Genomic DNA, 22,154 nt, shown 5'->3' with positions numbered 1-22,154 from the left:
GAGTAATTATAACTAGGTTGAGGAAGAATTTTCAAAAGCTAGTTTCCTGGTAGCCAGAGTCATTAAACAACAGTGTGCTGCCAAAACAAAAATTAGGTGGGAATGCAGCCACAGAGTTCAGAATGTCTGTCCTCCACCTGATTTATGACTGCTCTGATGATGACACTATCAGTGGTATTTTCCTGTTATGAGCAGTAAGAGCTGTTTCAATTGTTTTTCTTACCTTTCTAACTGAGCTCCACATTGTTTTAAGTGTAGTCAGGCATAATAACTGGAAAACTGTAAAAATCTAATGCATAACAAAACGAAAAGGTGTAAGAGGTTGAAAAGGTTAATTAAAAGTGTAATGATTGCATTTACTGAGACAGTCCAATTAATCACTTTATTCCAGTGGTCATGTGATACAGAAACCATTGCTCCAGAAAACTGATTCCTACTGCTGAGATACACGGTCTGTGTTCATTCAAATTTGTATTTTTCTATAAATGGAAATTGAACTTTTTATTTTAAACTGTTTTTCTTTTTTTGAAATTATTTAAGTAGTAGCTAATGTTTAGCCCTGTGTCCTCACATAATACACTCTTCCAGCCATGCTCCCTCTGAACAGGATGGGAGCATTGCCCCCTTGATACTGGCAGTCTTACAGCCCCATGGGAGGTTTGCTTACAGCTTAATGGGCTTGTAGGTATAGAAGAAATGAAGCACTAGAAATACATCATTATGTAACGTGATCTCTCTGAAACAGTGTATATGACCAACAAAGTGAATTCTCAAGTGTCAACAAGCACAGCTAAATGTGGGTTTTACCACGTCAACTGGAAAAAAAAAGGCAAAAAGAACCTTGAAGGATCAATTACAAGGGTCATAACCTTGTATTATCTGATTTGCTGTGATATTCACACAAGCTTTATTGGAATGGAACATAAATTTGAAAAACAGTGAGATTAGAAAGGATTGCAGTGCTAGAGCAAAGAGCTCAAAGCTTTCTCCTGGCTTATTTTGCTGGGGCAGCACTTTAGAGGGAGCCCATTATAAGCAGGAGAATAGTAGTTATGTTAACATGGTAATTAATCAAGTCTGAGGAAAAGAGGAAACAAGTTGTGAATTCAATTCTGTAGTAATAAAAAGAAATGCTGAAAGTTGCCCTGTAAATTGGCATGACTTTGGCAAAACAGTCCCTCACTGTGTCTTGAGAACTTGTGAGCAGTAAATCACTTCTCATGGCAACCGTGTAGGTTTGAATGTTTTCACAGGTTTATTCTCTATTTCCGTGTCTTCTGGTTCTTTCCTAATTCTGTTGACTTAGTATTTAGCTAATAATAAAATACTGAACTGTGGAAGACGAGAGCATATGCAGTAACACGTTTGCATTCTATTTTTAAGGGGAAATTAATTAGAAGAACTCAGCTGAAACTGTGCTGATAGCCTTCCACATCACAAACCCAGCCTCTCACTCAGCACAGGGCATGAATTGTGTGTGGAATGACTGAATCCCTCACAAAAAAAAATTGTATGCTGCACATGGCCCCAGTCATGCATAATCCATCCCTCGTGTTAGTGTAGTGTAGATAGGTTAAAATGATCTTTACACCCTAAAACTCTTTAGGGTAGAACTAGAATGGTGCAGTAATGTGAGAAACAGTGGCTGGATCAGTTTGCAACAACTGTAGTTTCTTTGTTTAGCAAGTCTCTGGCTTTATTAATGTGTTTCTGCCTCCTAAGTGAGATGCTTTGGACAGAAGTAACAGTAGCTTTAAAGAGCCAAATTCATAACTTAAATTATTAAAAATTCAGAATAGCTGCAGTGAAGAAAATGACTGTGCTGGCATAAATGTAATGTAGAACTGCTGTCCTCAGTGCCATGTGGAAAATTAGGGACCCTGGCATAACCTTTCATGAGATTTGTAACAGAAATGAAAGGTGATAGATAGATCAGGGTATTTGTGAGTGAAGACAGAATTTCAGCAGTGTATGCCACAGTATTGTTAACACTGGGGAGCAAGGTTTCCTCTCCACCTCTGCCCTTGTGGAACTAAAATTTAAACCAGATCACTCTAGGTTTCTAAGACTTTCCTCTTACATAACTTGTAATTTGAGCAGATGTCCCTCAGCTAACCCACAGGGCTCAGCCACCTTGGAGTTTTCTGCTCAGCTTTTCCCCATTCCTCCCCAGTAAAGAATTTAAGTGTTAAAGGAAATAGTAAGATATAATTTCCCCCTTTTTAATCAATACATGTGCAGCTTAGGAATTGCAATTTCACTGCTACCTTTATTTGCAGTGTCTGTGAAATGCACTAGGTAATGGTTAACTAAAGCAGGATCTAAGTCAGAATATGGGCAAGAGCTCTGTTGAGTATTAGAGCCCAGATCCAGTGGTGAACTTGGGCAATAAAAAATGCAGCATTTAGAGAGTGTGGCCCACATTTGTAGAATTAAACTTTCAGGAGCAGACCAAGAGATAAATATATCCACCTGAAAGTCAGAAGCTTCTTCTTTGAGGTGATATCTAAAATCCTTAGAAGAAGTTCAGAATCTTTATAAGGTACACAGAGAAAACAGTTTTAACAAGCAAACAAATAAAAAAAAGAATAAGAAACTCTTTACTGTGAGAGTGGTGAGGCACTGGAACAGTCTGCAGATGGGCCATCCCTGGAAATACTCAAGGCCAGGTGTCATGGTTTGAGCCTGGCACAGAGCCAGTGCCCCCATGAAAAGGCCTCACCCTGGTGTCTGCTGTGAGATGTGACCAGGAATAAGCAAAACAGGCTCCAACTTAAACATAAATAACACTTTATTACCTAAAACTACAGGAAAAAATAGGAAAGACTATAAGGAAAAGAAAAAAAAATTGAAAACCTTACAAAAACCACTTTTCCTCCTCCCCACTCCCTGACTTTCCCAATCCAATACATTCTCTCAAAACAACTGCTCAGCCTTGGCCCCACACATTAGTATACTCAAACTGCAGTTCATGGAGAGGAAAAGGAGTCCTTCTTGTTCCATAGGCTTCTCGTGGAGACACACTGAGACCCTCGTGTGCTTCCCTGTCACTCCGGCACCGCCCGGAAAGTCCATTTGCCGCTTGTGACATGTTCCTTCCATGCTCAGTGCTCTCACCACCGAGACATGGATCAGAGCTGCTTTTAGGGTGGTCTTTCAAGGATGCCTTGTCTCACTCCAAAAAGGCACAGTCTCTGCTTTTGGGACAACTGTCCCCCCCATATATTTCCAACCCCCTGGGGCCGGGGGGTCCTCACAAATGAACCCTCCTGGTTTTGAGGCACTGCCTCCCCCTAAATGCAGTCTGTGTCACAGGAACAACTGAGTCCATGGCTACAAGAAAACGTCCAGCCCAAAGGCCACTCCAAATCATCTCTCCCCATCCAATCATCTCCACAAACTCCGGGCCAAGGTCCTTATCTCATATCATCTCTCATCTCCCTTCTTATTCAGCTTCGAGGAGGATTAGCATTTTCGCAAGGCCCCAATCATGCAGGAAAGGGTTAAAAGTTTTCAGTCTCTGTCTGTCGGACGGCTCCCACGCACGCTGCCCACACGCTGCCGCTGCGGCCGGGCAGTCCTCCTCCCCCTTCTCGCTGGCTGCTCTCCTGCTCTCCTGGGGGGGGGAAGAGGGGGGGGGGGGGGGTGGCTGGCTGCCCGATGTCTCTTGGGGCTCCCCCACCCTTCCATCCTCGAAGCCCCCTCAACACCATCTCTATCCAGGCCCCCAGGCCTCACCGCATGGCTGGCCCCTCCCCCGCCCAGCAGCAGCGGGCCGGGCGAGGGAGAGAGGTCTGAACTCCTCGGCCGCGATGTCCAAAAAGAGGAAGTGCCAGGGCAGTGCCCTGCTTTTAACCCCTGTGTATTCTCGGAGGTGTGTCCAAACCCCACTGGCTACACCAGGTGTCAGTATGAAACTCAAAACCTTCATTGGTTTGACCACAGCTTCCCAGAATTCTCACTCCTTCCGGGTCAACCCATGACACCAGGTTAGATGAAGTTTGAGCAACCTGGTCTAGTGAAAGGTGTCTGGAAATACAGAAAGTGAGCTTTGGAAGGCTTTGGGCTGGAGGAGCCAGACTGAGCATCTGCCCACACAGCAGTCAGGGTGTGCTCCTGGAAGCTGCCAGAAATGTCATGGGCACCCAGCACAAGGGCTCCTGGTGCTTCAGCCACTGAGGAAGGGATCAGAGCAGTCCTTGAGCAAGTGGGGTGTCTTTGCTCTCTGCTCAGCTCTGCAGGATTTCAGAAAGCCTGGGAGGGTACCCTTCGTGGGGGTTTGGCAGTACCTTGCTCTGGAAGGAAGGCAAGGAGGTGTGCTGTAGAAAGGGTTATGGATTTTTTGAAGGGGTTCGAAGTAGGGAGTGCAAGTGGGATCATGCCTCTGCAGGCTTGTAGAGTCTTCTTCAGGGAAAGTTTCCAGTCATTGCTCTTGTAAGAGACGAAACTCTCCTTGCTGGGTGCAGGCCAGCAGCCCGCAGTCTGCCTCCCAGTGAGAGCTCTCATTCTTGGGCTGAAGCATCTTGCTCCCTCTTTGTTTTGCAATATGCGCCATTTCCTTGTTGAGAACACTCTGAAGTGAGATGGTTTGAGAGCCCTTCTGGGAAATGAAAACAGTGTTTCTGAGTCTCTCATTCCACGGAAGGCGTTGAACCAAAGTCTGCAAGATCCCAGCTGATGATTCACCAGCGGAGTCTCACAGAAACAAACAAAGGCCAGGGTGTGTTGGGAAAGGCTTCAACACAGCAGTTGTGCATAACACAGCAGCTGAACACTTCCAAACATAACATGGTAGATGAACACTTCCAAATAATGCCTGTTGGTTCATGCTAAGTGACGTGATTGTTCCCAATCTCTAAATGACTTGGGTAGGAGACACTATTTACCTCCTCCAGTAAGTTTATGGGGGTATTCAGAAGAGAATTCTAGAGATCTAGGCAATTTGTGTGATCAACAACTTAATGACTAACCAGGAATGTAAAATGTTACAGCTTTGGTTTTTGGAAGCTGAAGTCTCATTTTGGGAAGTTTTTTTTGTATAGATCTTTCTGCTGCTGTAGCTTAGGTTGTACCTTTCACAGGCATCAGTCTCATCTTTGTCACCTGGTGCTGTAACTGTAATTTCAACATGAATCTCGTTGTATGTGGTAGTATTCTGAAAGCTCTGGTCATAGCTGATAATATATTAGCTTTACTTTAAAACCTAAGTCACCTGCTTATTAAGATTATGGAAAAGGTTTGAATTAGGCCAGCTGTTTAGTAAATGCTAAGCAGAAGAGAACTTCAGAATAACACTATCAGTCTCAGGATTTTTGGGGATGACTTTTTTTTTCTTCCGTTTGGGATTAGAAATAATTTGTTGAGGAAAACAGTAGTTTATTTTAACCCAGATAACAATTTTTCCTATGCTTTCCTTACTTTTTAATCTGCTCTTCTTACAAAGCAAGAGTACTTTGGTGAACCCCACAGCAGTATTTTTGTTTAAGTGGGATCATGGCCCTCTTCTTAATTTTGGTCAGGTTTTGGTTCGTGTATGCCATATTCTGCACCTGTGTTGGAGTAGGCCCATACCCATGTGGTCACCTCTATCACTTTGCAATTTTGCCTTCCATCACATTAGCATTTATTGCTCTCTTTACAGCATTCCCTTCACTATATCCACTAGAAAACCTACTAATGCTAATTACTTCCAAATAGTAATGGTAATTTTAATGACAACCTCAGTAAATTGTTTTTTATATGCTGTAAGAAAATGGAAAACTAAATGTCCATTTTGCCGCTTAATAAGAGTCTTACAGAAGAACTAATATTCCTTGTGCTCCTTCTATCTGGTGGAAGCACAAGTAAGAATCTCCCAGTACCCATTGAGAATAATTTTTTGAGTACCATGGGGTTGGTTAGCAGGAGTTGAGGAGACACAGGAGTGTGATGGTGCTCACAGGGGTCTTATGTTGAGGGAAGAGACGAGGATCTGACTCCATGTTTCAGAAGGCTTGATTTATTATTTTATGATATATTACATTAAAACTATACTAAAAGAATAGAAGAAAAGGTTTCATCAGAAGGCTGGCTAAGAATAGAATAGAAAAGGAAAGAATGATAACAAAGGCAGCTGTCTCGGACTCTGTCCAAGCCTGCTGGGCTGTGATTGACCATTAATTATAAACATCCAAGATGGGCCAATCAAAGACCCGCCTGTTGCATTCCACAGCAGGAGATAATCATTGTTTACATTTTGTTCCTAAGGTCTTTCAGCTTCTCAGGAGGAAAAATCCTAAGGAAAGGATTTTTCATAAAAAGATGTCTGCAACACAGGAGGTAGAAATGAAATAGAAATGGAGGTGCAAGGAAAATAAAAGATGAAGAGGCTGTGAAAAAGGGTGAAGCATGGGGAAGATCAAACTGGGTAGAGGACACCCTGTTAAGACTTTAGGAGCACCTCTGGATAAAAGATGAGGCTTTTTGGCTCTCTTTTTTTCTGTGGTCTGTGGGAGATGGAGTCCAGGACTGCTGCAGCTCTTGCAGTGTTGGGCCAGGATGGAATGATGCAGGAGGTGGCAAACATCAAAGTGGTTGCACTGTAGTCCAAGGCCTGCTTTTTCACCAGTAGAATTGGTCAGAAAAGGTGCCACATGTGCACCATGTGCAGTAGAAGGGCTGAGGGTGCAGGTGAAGGCAGGTCAGTGTCAGTGCCCACTGGTCCTGCCCCAGTTTGTGTGAGCTGCCTGCTGGTACAGGGGGTTTGGGCATCCCAACGCTGCTGCTGTCCCACCAAGGCTCAGCTCCTGGCTCTGCTGGGCTCTGCCATCCCTCTGCCTGCCCCCATCAGGGCAGCATCCCCAGTGCTGATGGGGGCTCCTGCTGGGAGGCAGCAGCAGCATCCTGGTGCCTCCAGCTCAGCTCAGCTCAGCCCAGCTCTCCTGGCCCTGTGCTGCAGACAGGACCCAGCGCCTCGCTCACAGCCAGCAGGCACCACTCATCCCCCTGTGAAGGGACTGCCCACAGGTTCTCTGCTGGTTTGGCACGAGTGGAGGGCTCTGTGGTTTGGCAGAGGATTCCGGAATGGGCCCAGGCAAAGTGGGTTTGGGAGAGAGGAAGCTCTGGGTTGGGAAATGGTGCTGCAGAGAAATCTTGACTGGTCGCTGGCTCCTGCCCTGACTGCCCCAATCCATATCCTAATGCCCCAGGAGAGGGGGGAACTGAGCAAGGATCTCCTTACACAAACCTTTCTCAAAGGATTCTGGCATGAAAAGTAGCTCTGGATAAGATCCATTTGCTTTTAAAGTAGTCAGTACCTGGTAAGAGCCAAACTCCTGCCTGTCTTAATAATTTAAGCTGTGCAGAACAGAAGCTGGGTGAAATTTTGACCTTATAAATTACTGCTGCATAAGTAATCCTCAGGAACACTCCCAGTGTTGTTAACTGTTTGTAGTTACCCCAGGACTTGGGAATAATTCTACACTTTCGCAATAGAAATAAAGCATTAAATATGTTGTAGACTGTCAATTTTTCATTCAAATGAGATTTAAAAGCTTAAGAGAAGTTGGTGTTAATGAGAAGAGTTGGTTTAGACAATCTGGTTTAATTCAGAAGCAGTTGATGCACCTCTTCTACTTTTCTTCTTGCTTTTGAAAGATAAAAATAATTTGTATAATATTACAAGTATTCCAGAAACAATAGTTAGAGACAGATGCATCAAAATAAAAAAGGCAAGGGGCACAATACAGCCAGGGCTGGTTTAAAAACCAAAACCCCCCAAACCAGTCTGCATTCAGAGTTGATGTGTAGAGAAATGTGAGTGTTGGGCAGATAAAAATTGAATGACAGGCATGAATATGCATAACTATAGTTTGTGAAGACTTTGCACCTAATTCAACTTTCACCCAAGACAACTCTCACTGCTGTCTGCACTGTCAGTGACTTGGCTTACGTTCTGCCTTTTAAAAAAGATTGATTAACCTGTCCCTTCTGATTTTTGAGATGCTTTTATTCACAGTGCTTTTTAATTCTGTGGCAGCATATATGAATACTGTAAGCTGAAGTCTGTTCATATTGCAGTACCCCATTCGGAGCTGTTCCACAGAATTTTGTTTTAAATAGTGGAATTCAGCAGTTGACTCCCAGGCACAAATAACCATGTAATTACTCTGCAATCACATAGTAATTAGCATATACTATTCATATATTGCATAATTATATGCCCTGCAGATTACATAGTAATTATATTTGTACTAAACATATAATTCTATATACTGTATAAAAAAAACTTTGAGAGTTCATAGTTAATATTATAGTTGTATGCTAATGTAGTACAACATTTTATATAAAAATGTTATAATTTTATGAGAGGGTTGTGTTTTGGGTGTCTCTTCTCTTCTGCATCTGGTGTTGCATAATCTGTTATAGGCTGCTATTAAAAGAAATGCTGGGCTCTTAATTTATAGTCAAATGTTGCATATTTACAGTTTTGTAATTTATGAAGATAACATGCAAAAGCTGCCATTTTGTTGTGCAAGCAGCTGAGATTGGGAAGGACTTGGAGTGTGGTTGTTAAATTACGAAAGTTAAATGTACAAACACACTGAACACAGTTACAGCTCGCTGCTAGAGTGAAACACAAATCTAATGCTCCTTAGCTCTGTGTTATTTTGGGGTAGGTAAGATGCATGGGACACTTGCAGGTGATCTGTTTGAATAATGGGAAGTGTGTGCAAGCAGCCAAGGCCCATCTTGGGCACAGTGTGTTCCAACAAATGCAGCACCTCAGTGCAGCATCTCAGCCAAGCCTGCTCCATACTTTCCTGCTGAGGAAAAAGATGAGTGGCAGTGAGTTGTAGAAGGACCTTGGACCAGAAACCAGAAGTTTCTGGGTAAAGGTGAAAGATCTAGGGAAATAAAGCTTTCTGTAAGACCAATTTAGAGCTTTAGATCATTTAAAATGTTTTATCTTTGGCCAGTCCCCCCAAGAGGTTACAGCAGATTTCAGATATTTGCAAAATGTTTTGTTCAGCTTGCAAATTCTGTAGCAGTGGGAAATTAATGTATTTTCTTGGATCCCTGATGTTGGCATTCCTAACATCCAAAGCAGCATTACAATTATTCTTAATTGAATTTTGCAATCTGATGCCAGTTGCCTTAGTTTTCAAGCAAACCACCTATTGGGTTTTAATATCTGGGTAATGTATTGAGAAATTAAATGTGTAATTATGGCCTTAACTTATAGCTGAATTTAATTTTTACTATAATTTCTTGTAGTGTGTATGTGTGTGAGAAAGGGACATCCTTGTTTTAAAATGTTTATTTCACAGTCACTTTTAATTTTATGTTGGCTTCTTCAAACCTTGTAAAGTTCATAAATTTTCCAGGGTTCAGGTGGCATTTATAGATCTTATAACCATATTTTACCTAACTGTGGAACTTGTGGGTGGCCTTAGAGAGCTCCCAGACGTGAGGTTGCACTTGATTTCCTTCCTATTTGGGTGGGCTGTCCTCAGACCTCAAAAAATGTAGCACTGGGCATGTCTATTTTACTTTCTGCACTATACACGGATTAATTGTAGATGATGTCACCTGGGGTAGGCACGGCATGACATTGAATTTGTTCAAGGGAAAGAACTGGGAAATGTCAAAGCTTTACAAAACCAGAGTTAGAAGGCCATGTTCTCACTGTGTTCTTATGCCAGATGTGTGCCTTTAGAGAAAGAGAGCTGTTCAGTGAGACCAGGTCTTACCCAGTACTCACCCTGCATGTCTGCTGTGAAGAAGATGAAGTACAGCCTGCCCAGAGTGTCATTTATTCTGCTCTCACAACATGCCCATGCTCTTGTTCACTTGTTCAACCATTACCCCAAGAACCAGAAGGACTGGTCCCTGTTCCTGGCACTGAAAGCTTTGTATGTAACAAATAAATGTACTGAGGGTTTCGTTAACACTGAAATAACCGCAAAGTGCGAAGTACGAATGCAACGCCTTTCTCACTGCTGTTGTGTTGTTTTTTCTAGTGGAGCCAGTACTCTCAAAGGGGAACAATTGCTTGGATGCAGCCAAAGCTTGCAACCTAAATGACACCTGCAAGAGGTTCAGATCTGCTTACATCACCCCCTGCACCAGCAGCACGTCCAACGAGATCTGCAACAAGAGGAAATGCCACAAGGCGCTGCGGCTGTTCTTCGACAAGGTGCCCCCGAAGCACAGCTACGGGATGCTCTTCTGCTCCTGCCGAGACGTGGCCTGCACGGAGAGGAGGCGCCAGACCATCGTTCCTGTGTGCTCCTATGAGGACAGGGAGAAGCCAAACTGCCTGAATTTGCAAGAGTCCTGCAAGAAGAATTACATCTGCAGGTAAGGTGGCGTGCGGCAGGGGAGTGATTAATGAGGTACCAGGGAGAACTTGGTGGTACTGATGGATTTGCCAGGGCTGAGGGTCAGAGTGCCCACTAAGGAAAGGGATGAGTCAGGGAAAAAAGCAGATGGCTCTGACATCCTTAACAGAGTAACAAAAGCCCTCATTTGCCTACAGTGTGTGCCTTCTCCAAAAGTGGTCACAGCTACTCCCTCACATTATGGAGGAGTCTTCAAACCCCCAGTTTAATTTTTACAGGTTTTTGTTGGAAACATTGTGTATCTCTATGAAATAATGTCTCAGTATAATTTTTATGTCCCATTAGTGACCAGGTAAAAATAGAATTTTTATTACAATGGGATTTATTTTCATTATCTATGTGAGTACTAATAATTGGGAATACAAGCTTCATGTTGGACTTTATAAATAGTCTACAATGCACAGACTACTCATGTGTTTTTAATTCATTGGAAAAAAAGGAGTCCACATTGTAGACAGAATCCCACTGTCTTCATAGAGGTGTTTAGCTTTGAAATTGTCTCATCTCCCCTGCCCTGAGCAGAGTGCTGGGCTGATGCAGTGGGGGTCATTGATTCACTGACCTGATTCCCAGCCTCTTTCCCTGGGTGTTCTGGCAGTGCAGAGCCCGGCTCCTCGGGACAAGCTGGGTCCTTTCCCCTCCTGGGGTCCCTGCAGGTTCTCACACAGAGCTTACTCAGTGGCAAACGGGGCCTCCTCTGCTCTCAGGAAATGCTTTGCTCCTGCTTAGCATTGTGTATGTTTATATTAGAGCATTGTTGTGCTAATGTTGTATTTATGAAGTCGTGCCCGAGAATCCTGCTCGTTTCTAATGTGTAAATTTCTTGTAGATTATCCAATTCTGTGAATTAGCAAACAAGGGAGATAAACACTATTGTAAAATGTCAAGGACACTGAAGATAAGATCTAAATCTTAATAAGTGCTTACTTATGCTTGGTAAAATATTTACTTTGAAGTTTGTTTATGAGATTTCCACTGCTGGTTTGAAGCTTTTTGCGGTAACACTTCAGTTGTGTCTGCATGTTGTTCAGAGGTGAGCAGTGCCCTGTCCTCTATGGCTTTGGGGGAATCTGCAGACACATTTCCTGCTGGCCACAGCAGGAGCAGGTGTAAATCGGAGCAGTCTGACTTGCATTCAGCACCTTGATTGCTGATGCTGCTGCAGGTTATGAAAGCTGAGTATGAGTAGCCTTGGAACAATCAATTTTTTATTTCCATGTTGCTCCATTACTATTTTTGCTTGTATGTGTTGCCTTCCCTATACACAGGTCCTATTAATTAGTAGAATTTACTGTGTTTTCTGCCAAACTGTCAGTGTGTTACAGTGCCAGTGAAATTGGAGAGATGATTTTATAGAGACTTCTCCCTGTTATTTGGGTTGTAGTATTCTGGAATTAACTCGTTAAATTAATGCCATTACTTCTCTCATGACTGTGTTTTTCTTTGGTCAGCTTTGATCTAGTGTTGTCTCAGCAGTTAAGTTTTTTATGGCATTTTGTTTAATTTAACTTCATGAGTCTGGTATTGCTCTTTCTCCGTTGCAACATTGCATGGGAAAGCTTGGTAAAATCTCTGCCTGAAGTTGCAGTGACCACTGATACAAAATTGGATTTATTTGTAAATGAACAGTGGCTTCCTTTGCTTTAGGACATGAAAATTAAAAAGTTTTGGCTCTTCCAAGGCTCAGTGGCACCTGACAAGGGAATGGGTGGGCAAATGCCTGCAGGGTGTGGGGTAGGCTCAGTGTGGGCAGCACTTATGTCCTGTGGAGGTAAATCCAGCTTGGTGCATGTCTGAGAGTCCCCTCACGTTGTGTTACAGCCTCCTGGGCTCTCTAAATTGCTGGTGGTTTGATACCTTCCCTCCCTGCTGTCATGGAGAGAAGGAATTGGCACCAAAGCTGTCCCAGCCTATCAGGCAGTGAAAGACATTTTGTCTCTGTGACTTGTGCACTTGCAGGAAATTGGTGAGATTTGTTCCTCTTGTCCTGCAGGAAAACAGGGACTTGGGCAGGGCAGGAAAGAAATGGGAGATGTCCTTGCTGTTGTAACTTCTGGCACTGATAAATATCAGTCCTTATATTAATTCCAGGTGTGTTTAGAATAACTAAGAGCAGTAGTCAGTAGGTGTGTAAATTCTGACTCTGATAACTTCTATTTCATTTTGAAATCAGAGAGAGGATCTAAATGGCAGAATAATTTGAATATATGGTCTGCCTACTGTGAAACCAGGTAATTTAGAAACTATTATTTGCATGGCTATTACACCTATTAAAGCCTTTTCATAATACTAGGGGTATTATGAACAATGGGTGCAGGTTCTAAAGGTTTTCTGAAAATATGTTCATGAAATGGTTTATGAATGCTGCTTACTCAGAAATGCAAGATTTGAATCTGCCTGTACGCTGTATAAAGCATCAGCTGGGACTGTGTAAAGTATTTAAACATTCAGTTTTGAACACTCTTTAAAAGCTTTATGCTGGTGTACATATCACCAAATCTGTTCTTGAAGCAGAGTTAAGAGCAGGGAAACAATCTGACCAAACTACTAACGTGGCAGGATGCTTTGCTTTTTTATTATTTCTTTATTCAATTCATTAATCTGTTATATAAGAAATTCTCAATCGAGGGATAAAGAGACCTGAAATGTCAGGAAATGCAAATAAGTTCTGACTTATGTAAACAGTCCTAATTTTCAACTTCATCAGAATGCTGAATGGTTCACTTCCATTGTCATTTGTTTGCTGCCTCTGCTTGTACCCCAGTCCTTATCCAGCTTTGAAACAATTGTAGTCTCTCAGGCATGTCTGTCAATGCGCAGTGAGAAGAAAAGCATAAAAAAGAAACTAAAGAAGAAGCCATTAGAGTTCTCTTCTGTTGTGAGCATAAACAAATCTTCTAAGAAAAGTCAGTGTACCATTAAAAACTTTCACCAGTGATGTCCTGGAATAGCAAAAACCTCTAAAAAACTTTGTGATCTGATCGCTTCAGCTAACAATTACTCTTCAGAAAGCTGACTGGCATGATTTAAGAATATCATCCTGCTGTAAATGCAGGGCAGGGTGCTTCATATTTGCCACTATCACATTTGACAGTACTGCAAATACCATTTTGCTTGAGTATTGAAAGTGTGAGTCATTAGTTTGGTCTTTTTAATAACCTGTGTCTTGAATTTGCATACTTGGGATTTTTTTCTTGGATATGTTCAGAAGACACTGACCAGAATGATAATGATACAGACACATTATTTATTGAAATAATGCTGTCAATCCATTCATGTGCTGCAAAGATCAGAAAAGAAGGGCAGCATCTTTTTGCTAATAAAAGAAACTGTTGGGAGCATGTTTCTTGTCCTTCACAATAATTATACTCCAAATGACTGGTCAGATCATTGAGGTCCATTTTGAAGCTCAAATAGCCATAAAGTAGTTCTTAACTAATTCCAGAAGACAGTTGTCTTCTTAATTTTTTTGCCTTAATTCTGAAAATTGTACATATTGCTCTCTGCAGCTGTTTGACACTGAAAAAAAATAGAAAAATATGCTTAACATGTTTAAATAACTTCTTCATGTGGGATAGGGGAAGGATAATAATGAAATATCCAATTAGGTTCTAGTACCTGGGTCATCTCCTTGAAAATACAGTGAGAAATGTTTCCAGCACTGTGTGTTCAGAGAGTCAAATCTTTATAAATGTGCTTTCATTGGTGTGTTCTTACTTCTTGACCAGTTTTTGGTTACCTGTCTGTGGTGGTTTGACCAGGAAGGAGTGGGAATTCTGGGAAGCTGTGGTCAAACCAATGAAAGTTTTAGGTTTGAGACTGGCACCTAGTGTAGCCAGTGGGGTTTGGACACACCTCCGAGAATACACAGGGGTTAAAAGCAGGGCACTGCCCTTGGCACGCTCTCTTGGGACGTCGCTGTGAAGAGGTCAGATCTCTTCCCCCGTCCAGCCTTGCTGCTGGGCAGGGGAAGGGCAGCCATGCGGTAGGCCCGGGGCCTGGACGGAGATGGGGGTGAGAAAGTTCTCAAGGATGGAAGGGTGGAGGAGCCCCAAGAGACATCGGGCAGCAATTCCCCCCCCCCAGGAGGGAGAGAGAGGGAGAGTCGGCGGTGATAGCAGCCGGCCCAGGAAGAGAAAGGGGGGGGAAAAGGGTGCAGCCCGGCCGGCCGCAGCAGCAGCACGTGTGGGAGTATCATCTCGTCCCAGGACAGACAGAGACTGAAAACTTTTAACCCTTTCTTTCATGATTGGGGCCTTGCAAAAATGCTAATCCTCCTCGAAGCTGAATAAGAAGGGAGATAAGAGATGAGATGAGACAAGGACCTGGCCCGAAGAACGTAGAGATGATTGGATGGGGAGAGATGATTTGGAGTGGCCTTTTGGCTGGACTTTTCTTGTGGCCATGGACTCAGTTGTTCCTGTGACACAGACTGCATTTAGGGGGAGGCAGTGCCTCAAAACCAGGAGGGTTCATTCGTGAGGACCCCCCGGCCCCAGGGGGTTGGAAAAATATGGGGGGGACAGATGTCCCAAAGCAGAGACTGTGCCTTTTTGGAGTGAGACAAGGCATCCTTGAAAGACAACCCTAAAAGCAGCTCTGGTCCATGCCGTCAGTGGTGAGAGCACTGGGCATGGAAGGAAGATGTCACAAGCGGCAAAAGGACTTTTTTCCGGGCGGTGCCGAAGTGACAAGGAAGCACACGAGGTTTCAGTGTGTTTCCAGGAGAAGCCTATGGAACAAGAAGGACTCCTTTCCTCTTCATGAACTGCAGTTTGAGTATACTAAAGTGTCGTGCCGGGCTGGGCAGTTGGTGTTTTGGGAGAATGTATCGGATTGGGAAAGTCAGGGAGTGGGGAGGAGGAAGGTTTTTTTGTAAGGTTTTCAATTTCTTTTTTTTCTTTTCCTTATAGTCTTTCCCTATTTTCCTGTAGTTTAAGTAATAAAGTGTTCTTTATGTTTAAGTTAGAGCCTGTTTTGCTTATTCCTGGTCACATCTCACAGCAGACACCAGGGTGAAGGCATTTTCATGGGGGCACTGGCTCTTTGCCAGGCTCAAACCATGACACTGTCCCATACAATCTTAATTTTGTTGCAGCCACCCATTCAGCTCTGCATGCAGGATGTCTGATCAGCAGGTATCAGAGCATTCTGTGGCGATATGCAAACACTGAAAAGAATTCATCCACTGGAAATGTTAGAACAGAAGCTCAGCTGCTTGCTGCACTTTCTGAAAACATCAGAAACTTGACAAGAAAATAATTTTCTTTTGCGATACTGTATTGGACACTTTTAATGGTAATTTACTGTGGAGAGGGAGTCACTCGGTGCTCCTGTTCTGTGAGGCATGTAAAAATCTGCAGGTGCTTTACACCTGGGACCTGCTGGTGAAAGTGGCTGCTCTGTGTGAGTCCTGTGCACTGCTCCTGCAGCAGAAGCCACTGCTGACTGCAAACCCTGTCTGCACCCTCGTGCTTCTGCCCTACAGACAGGTCTGTGGTGAGATGTTATAGATGTGCAGGCAACCCTTTTTGTCCTGCTTCAGAATTGCTCTAGGAGGGAGCAATCCTCAGTTCCAGGATTAACAGGGAGCAGTGCACTGGATGGATGTGCAGGAGGAGATGGAAGAGGTGAAAAAGAAATTTGCCCTTTTCTTCACATTTTCTATTCCTTATACTTCTCCTTCATTTTTTCTCACTTTTTTTCATTGCTTTTTTCCCCTCCTACCTCGTCCCCTTGCTTAGTCTCCTTTCATCTCCTCTTCCCAGATCTTCCTGCAATTATCTGACTTTCAGTGCCTCTGTGACACGTTTGAATTCCATTACAGCCACTTAGGGTGCCTCCTCTCCTCACCTGCTTCTCTGCATGTTGTGCTTCTCCTCCCTCAGTATCCTGCCACGGTCCAGTGATCATCTGTAATTCAGCAAATGAGAGGGAAAACAGAGGTGCTGCCTCCCTTTCTGAGCCTTGGAGCTGATCTTGGTGACAATTCCCTGATCAGATAAAAGCCTGAGCGCTCACTCTCAGCCTGACTCTGGTTTTGCATGTTAAAAGGGCACTTGGTGGGTGTTTTTGTGAAGGACACAGTAGGATTGCTCACTTTGGGGTAACAGAGCTGGGTCTGAGTCCCTCTGGGACATTTATCTCGATTTGGCACTTGGGGCACTCTGGCCGCTCCTTGAGATGATCAGTTTACTGTGGTTATGCAGAACCAGGGCCACAGTGTAGTTTGTGTAATGCTGTTAAGGACATGAAGAAAAGGACACTCCTGATTTCTAGAGAAGTGCAGGGTGTGCCTGCATTATATGTTTGGAGACTGAGTCAGGGACTGGGTGCAAAACCTCATTCACCCTGCAGAAGTTGTAGGATGCTTGCAGTGTAGTAGGGTGAGCCTGAGCTCTCTGCACCTGCACTCAGGAGAGTTCCTGTGTCTCTAGAATACCAAGGGGGCATAAAATATTGTAAATCTGCTTTTTGGCTCATGCCCACAAGCTCACCTCACATAGCCTGAATTTGGAGAGTGATTTTTATACATATATGTATATACAGGCATGTAAATGTATGCATATATGTCTGTATTGCTGGAGGTTTATTTATTAAAGTGGAAAAGAAAAGACAAAACAGGTGTTCATTAATTTTAATGAACTAATAGTGAGGCATGGTGACAGTTCAGAAAATTCAAAAAAATGGGGTCTGAGGGGAGGTGGGAAAGAAGCTGGAGTATTCTGCAGGGGAAACTTGATGGTGTAGTGGAATATGTGTGTGTGGAACTGCTAGCCTGGAAAAAAATATTAATGCAGTCTCTGCAAAATAAGCAAAAACCTTTCAAGAAAGGCAAAGTAAAGATAGAAAATACTGCAATATTGTATTATTTTCTTCCCTGTCTTTACATGATTCATTACTTTGATGTCTTCTGTTAGCAGAGCAAATAGACATAATATTGCTGTCCCTTCCCCCTCAGAAACAAAGGTAACTTCAAATTTCTTCCATCTGAATAAAACTCAAAATGAATCAAGCAGTTCCTCCTTATAAGGTATCCATAAATCCCTTTGGAATCAGAAAAATCCAAACATCCTGCAAAACAAGACTGCTTTGTCCCTTCTGAAGTGTGCATGGATCTCATTCTGCAGTGCCCAGATCTGCTTGGCTGGCCCTCATTTTTTCTCTCTCTGGTCAGTTTAGGAGGGGCTTGCAGATTAAAAGCTTGCTGGGTGACTGACATTCCTCCAAAAGCAGGAGAGACATGAGGAGACAGTAATTAGAAAAATGGCTCAGCTTCAGTCGTGCACCCAACTTTGCTTGGCTTTGTGCTGTAGCAGTGAAGAGAGTTCATGCTCCAAGAAGCAGTAACTAGACAGCATTTCACGCTGAGGTCCCTTGTCAGGCAAGCTCAAACTCTCCAGGCAGCCTCCCTGCAGTCAGGTAGATCCTCTGCTGATCAGGTTAAAAATAACCTGTGGCACTGAATATTCCATATTACCTCTCTGCAGGGCTGAAGGAGTGGAATAAAGAGTGTGTGTATGAGCATGCAACAATCACAAAATAAACTTGGATGCCAATGATTCAGGTCTTATTGGCTGTATTTAGATACCCTGCTTCCATGTCAGTCTCTTTCTAGGAAGATGACTCAGTGAGCTGAGTGAGGTACTTGTGGCCATTTCAGCTCCAAAAACTTGGGGCACTTGTATCTGCATGTGATCTTTCAGAGAGTTGTATAGGCTGGAGAAAACCATTAAGAACATCAAGTCCAGCCATAAACCCAGCACTGCCAAGCCCACCACTAAACCATGTCCCCAAGTGCCACATCTACAGGTCTGTTAACCATTTCCAAGGGATGGTGGCTCCACCAATTCCCTGGGCAGCTGTTCCAAGGCTTGAAAACTCATTCTATGAAGAAGATTTTCCTAATACCCAATCTAAACCTTCTCTGGCACAACGTGAGGCCATTTCATCTCACCCTGTTGCTTGTTACTTGGAACAAGGCCTTGCTACAGCCACCTCAGGCAGTTCTAGAGAACAATAAGGAACACTCCCCTGAGTGTTCATTTTGTGTAAAAACCCTTATTTTATTAATTTAAGTGGAAAAGAAGAGCTTCCTGTATAATCTAAGAAATAAGAAGACTACAGATTAGGAACATGAGCCAGGGTGAGGGTTACAGCAGGGCTAATCTGGCCCATTTTGTTTTGTTCATTTATCAAGGCAGGGGGGAGAGATTAAACTACATATGCTAATTAAGCAGTTTCACATGTGTTTAGTCAAAAATATTGAAATCCAAGACAGTTAAATTTGGCATTAAACTTTAATAGAGATCTAAATTTGAAGGTACTCATGTCCTTACAGTTATGCAAGCACTTAATTGCTTTGCTGGATGGGGTTCCACTAGAAGTACTGCTACTGCTGACTTTTTGAATTGTTAGTTGAGAGATTTCTGTAGAAAGGAGTTTAGCATCCACTGGTTTGATGAGTAGTTTCTACCCCCTGATCTATTAGATGTAGAGAAGTGTAGAGAAGATTTGTCATGTACTCACAGTCACATTTGGCTAACTTGCTGTTGCTGGGGCAAGAAAGGATGTATATATCATACAATAGCATTTTCTTTAATAAATCAAAAGGGTTTTTTCATTTACCTCAAGCCATGTATATGCTACAGGCAAGAAGCTGCTCTGTGTTTAATGTAAATAACAGATCTATTCTATCAAGTCCATTCCCAGTGTACTTCCTCTGACATCAGTGACTTCAGTGGATTTATTCCAGGGGTGATTTTGGCTCTTCCTGTTCTGTGTAGGTAAATCTTCAGGCAGTGCTAATTAGGAGAATGTCAACTGATTTTACCATTCCGTTATGCTGGACTTTGTAAAGGTTATTTATATCATTCTACATCAGGGCCCAGTGAGAGAATATTTCTGGTGGCAGTTCATCTGTTAAAATAGCTGCAAGAAAATGTAAGCACTGGAGCTAAAAATAAAACTTTGTTTCTCAACAGAGCAAGTGACAGCCACATGCATATCTTCAAATTTGAGCATTCTCATGTTTACTGAATAGAAATTACATTGCTTTAATTATGTTAATAATCACTACAGTGTTACTGGAGTAACTCCTCTAAGTGGAAGCAAGATGTAAACGTGGCAGTGCCTGCAAAGACTTCTCAGCAGAGGTGCTGGTTGTTTCCTGTGGTTGTTTCCTATGCGTTAATGATCTGCTGGCTTTAAAACAAGTGACACAGAGGGGGTGTGTTTCTGGGGTGTGTTTACTGTTGATGATAGATTTTCTGAGTGAGCTGACTGTGACCCTTGTCTAAGGTTATTGAGATATGACCTTACATCAAAAGATGTTTGTGTTACATTAATTTTTTTCATGCACATTCTATAAACCATTAAAGGAGGCTTTTTTATTATAAAGCACATACTACTAAGAATCTGTGAAATTCAGGCTTTATTTGAATATTATTATTTGACTATTTAGTTCACTTCCTTTTGTTCCAGTTCAAGCATAAGTCACAGTGGTTGTCCTCTCAGTTATGATGCTCCCTTTGCCAGTTAGTCATTATGAAAGGCTGCAGGTAGATCTCAGTAGCCATCATGCAACATTGCAAAATATTTTTTAAAATGGACAGTTTGTTTCAGAACAACTTCTGTAAATGTCTGGGTGTATCACAGGCTGTCAACTCCTGGCCTCACTTTTTTTATCTGCCTTGTGTGTTCATGGTTTTTTGAGTGGAGTCAAAAAAAATGTTCTTAATCCAGTACTGGTAAAAATGGTTTGTTTTGCAATTTTACACTACAAATCAGTGTTTCTGTACTATCATTATATACCCATATTACTTCTAAAAGCAAGTAAAACATGTTGAATAAGATCAATGCTCTCTTGGCTTGCTGCTGCCAGAACTTCTTGACTTGCTGTTTGGTGGGGCTGTTTTATGCATGAAAAAATGGATCCACATAAAAAAGGACTCTACTCTGCTTTTATGATCAGTATTTCTGATTTTCTGTCTGTTGTCTTACTCCAAGGTCAGAGCAGTATTTAGAGTAGCTGCAGCATGGGTTTCAGCCATGCTGGCTGCCCACAGACCCTGGGCACTCTTTTTTTCCCTGATCCACCCCTCTGACAAGGGGACACAGAATTGTTTCCTTCAGGAATGTCACCACACACACCACTGAGAGATTTTCAGAGGCAAAGGGCATCCCTGCATAACCCCAGGAAACCTGATGTTCCAGCACATCTACCAGCAGAAACTTTTCTGGTGAGGAGAGAACTTGTATTGTACTTTTTAGATTATTTTCCATCTCCAAACTCCCATCAGTTTCATGCTTGAGCTAGTAACAGTCTATTATAGTTTATTCAAGTGGTTGCAGGGAACATTATTGCCATGGATGTCTTTCTCAGGTACTTGGAGGCACATCCTTTCAGTGTGCACTCCCAATACAGTTATTCATAAACACTGAGGCGTCCAGTGCCACGCTCAAGGACTTGCAGTGGCACTGCTTTTCCTTGGCTTGCTTCTTGAGAGTGACAGTGATTTTCTTAGGTTACCAGCCTGTAATTCAGACTATTCTGCTCGCCCAGCTAATGAAGTGAGAACAGCTTTCCCCATAAAGCAGTTCTTTCCTGAGTAACATCCTGTCAGGAGACACTGAGGCTTGGGCATCTTTAAAAATGCCAGTCGTTTTTATTTAGAAGCTTCAAATTAAACAGCATAAAAGAAATTAAACAATATACAAATTCATGATAGCTGGAAAGCAGCTGGTGAATTTTTTCATGTTATTGGAGAGCTTTGGTGCAGACACAGGTAGACTAAATAGAAATCTTAGCAGCATCCCCTGATAAAATCACTGGCTGACAATTCAGCCTGTCATTTGGTAGAGGGCTCTGACAGAAGTGTTTTCTTTGCAGCTGGGAAGACAGAAACACATTATGAATGCTTAAGGTCGATGCAAGGAAACAGAGCTCTGCAAAACATATTTAATATAGGTTTGATTTCCTGTGGAATGTTTTCCAGATGTTCTCTCCAACAGGCCTCTAAAAAATGATGTGAGGTAATTTTTTTTTTTTCCAAACAGAAAGAGAAAATTCTGTTTTGTGTCACAGCATCTGAGAATCGCTGTTCTAATTCTTTATTGCATTACCTTGTGCTCAAGATTTTCACCATATTTTTCAAAATTGGTTTTATTACACAAAAGGTCAGTAGTATATAAATATTTATATAACCCAATTTCAAATAAATCATACTTGTTTAGAATCACATTTGAGCTTAGTAGTTTCCCTTAAACCCAAAGGAGACCTAATATATTAAATTAAAATTACTCTCATGCATGATCTTGAGTCGCTTAGAGGATTTAATTAACATTGATAAACTATGGCATTAGTGTTTTGTTAAGTTCTTTTGATTTTCTGTAGCAGATACTGTATAAAAAGATCTAACTGGTCTCCAGCAGATGTTATGAGCAGAGGGAAAGGACAATATTAACAGAAAATGGTATAGAACTTACTTTATTTTGCTTTCCACAAAGTATAGTAAAAGAACATGGTTGTAGGGTATTAATTTCCTAACAGAACAATAGAAAGAATACAGTGTTTGTACTTTTAATTTCAAAATACAGATATGCATAGGTGGAAATGCTTTTCATTTTGCATGACTGAATTTCAGGGAGTTAGATCTCCATTTTCTGGGGTGTTGAATGTCCAGGAGGCCCCTGGTAAACAAAAGCCCTGAGTAGTGACATAAATGCTGGCAAATTTTGGGGGGACATTGTAGAGGCAGAGAGCTGGGAGGA

The 22,154-nt window shown here is 42.4% G+C and overlaps 1 protein-coding gene across 1 annotated transcript in view; it reads left to right on the top strand.

The window, feature by feature from the left end:
• The window catches only part of GFRA1 (GDNF family receptor alpha 1), a 134,075-nt gene that overhangs the window by 73,712 nt on the left and 38,209 nt on the right, over window positions 1-22,154 (top strand). Inside the window, exon 4 of the mRNA XM_005489829.4 lies at window positions 10,002-10,341. Coding sequence (XP_005489886.1) covers window positions 10,002-10,341 — 340 coding nt within the window. The remainder of the gene's footprint in view (window positions 1-10,001; window positions 10,342-22,154) is intronic.

Source organism: Zonotrichia albicollis, chromosome 7 (genome assembly GCF_047830755.1).
Source record: "Zonotrichia albicollis isolate bZonAlb1 chromosome 7, bZonAlb1.hap1, whole genome shotgun sequence".
Lineage (NCBI taxonomy): Eukaryota > Metazoa > Chordata > Aves > Passeriformes > Passerellidae > Zonotrichia > Zonotrichia albicollis.
The sequence above is the reverse complement of the archived record's forward strand: the minus strand, read 5'-3'. Positions and strand labels throughout refer to the sequence as shown.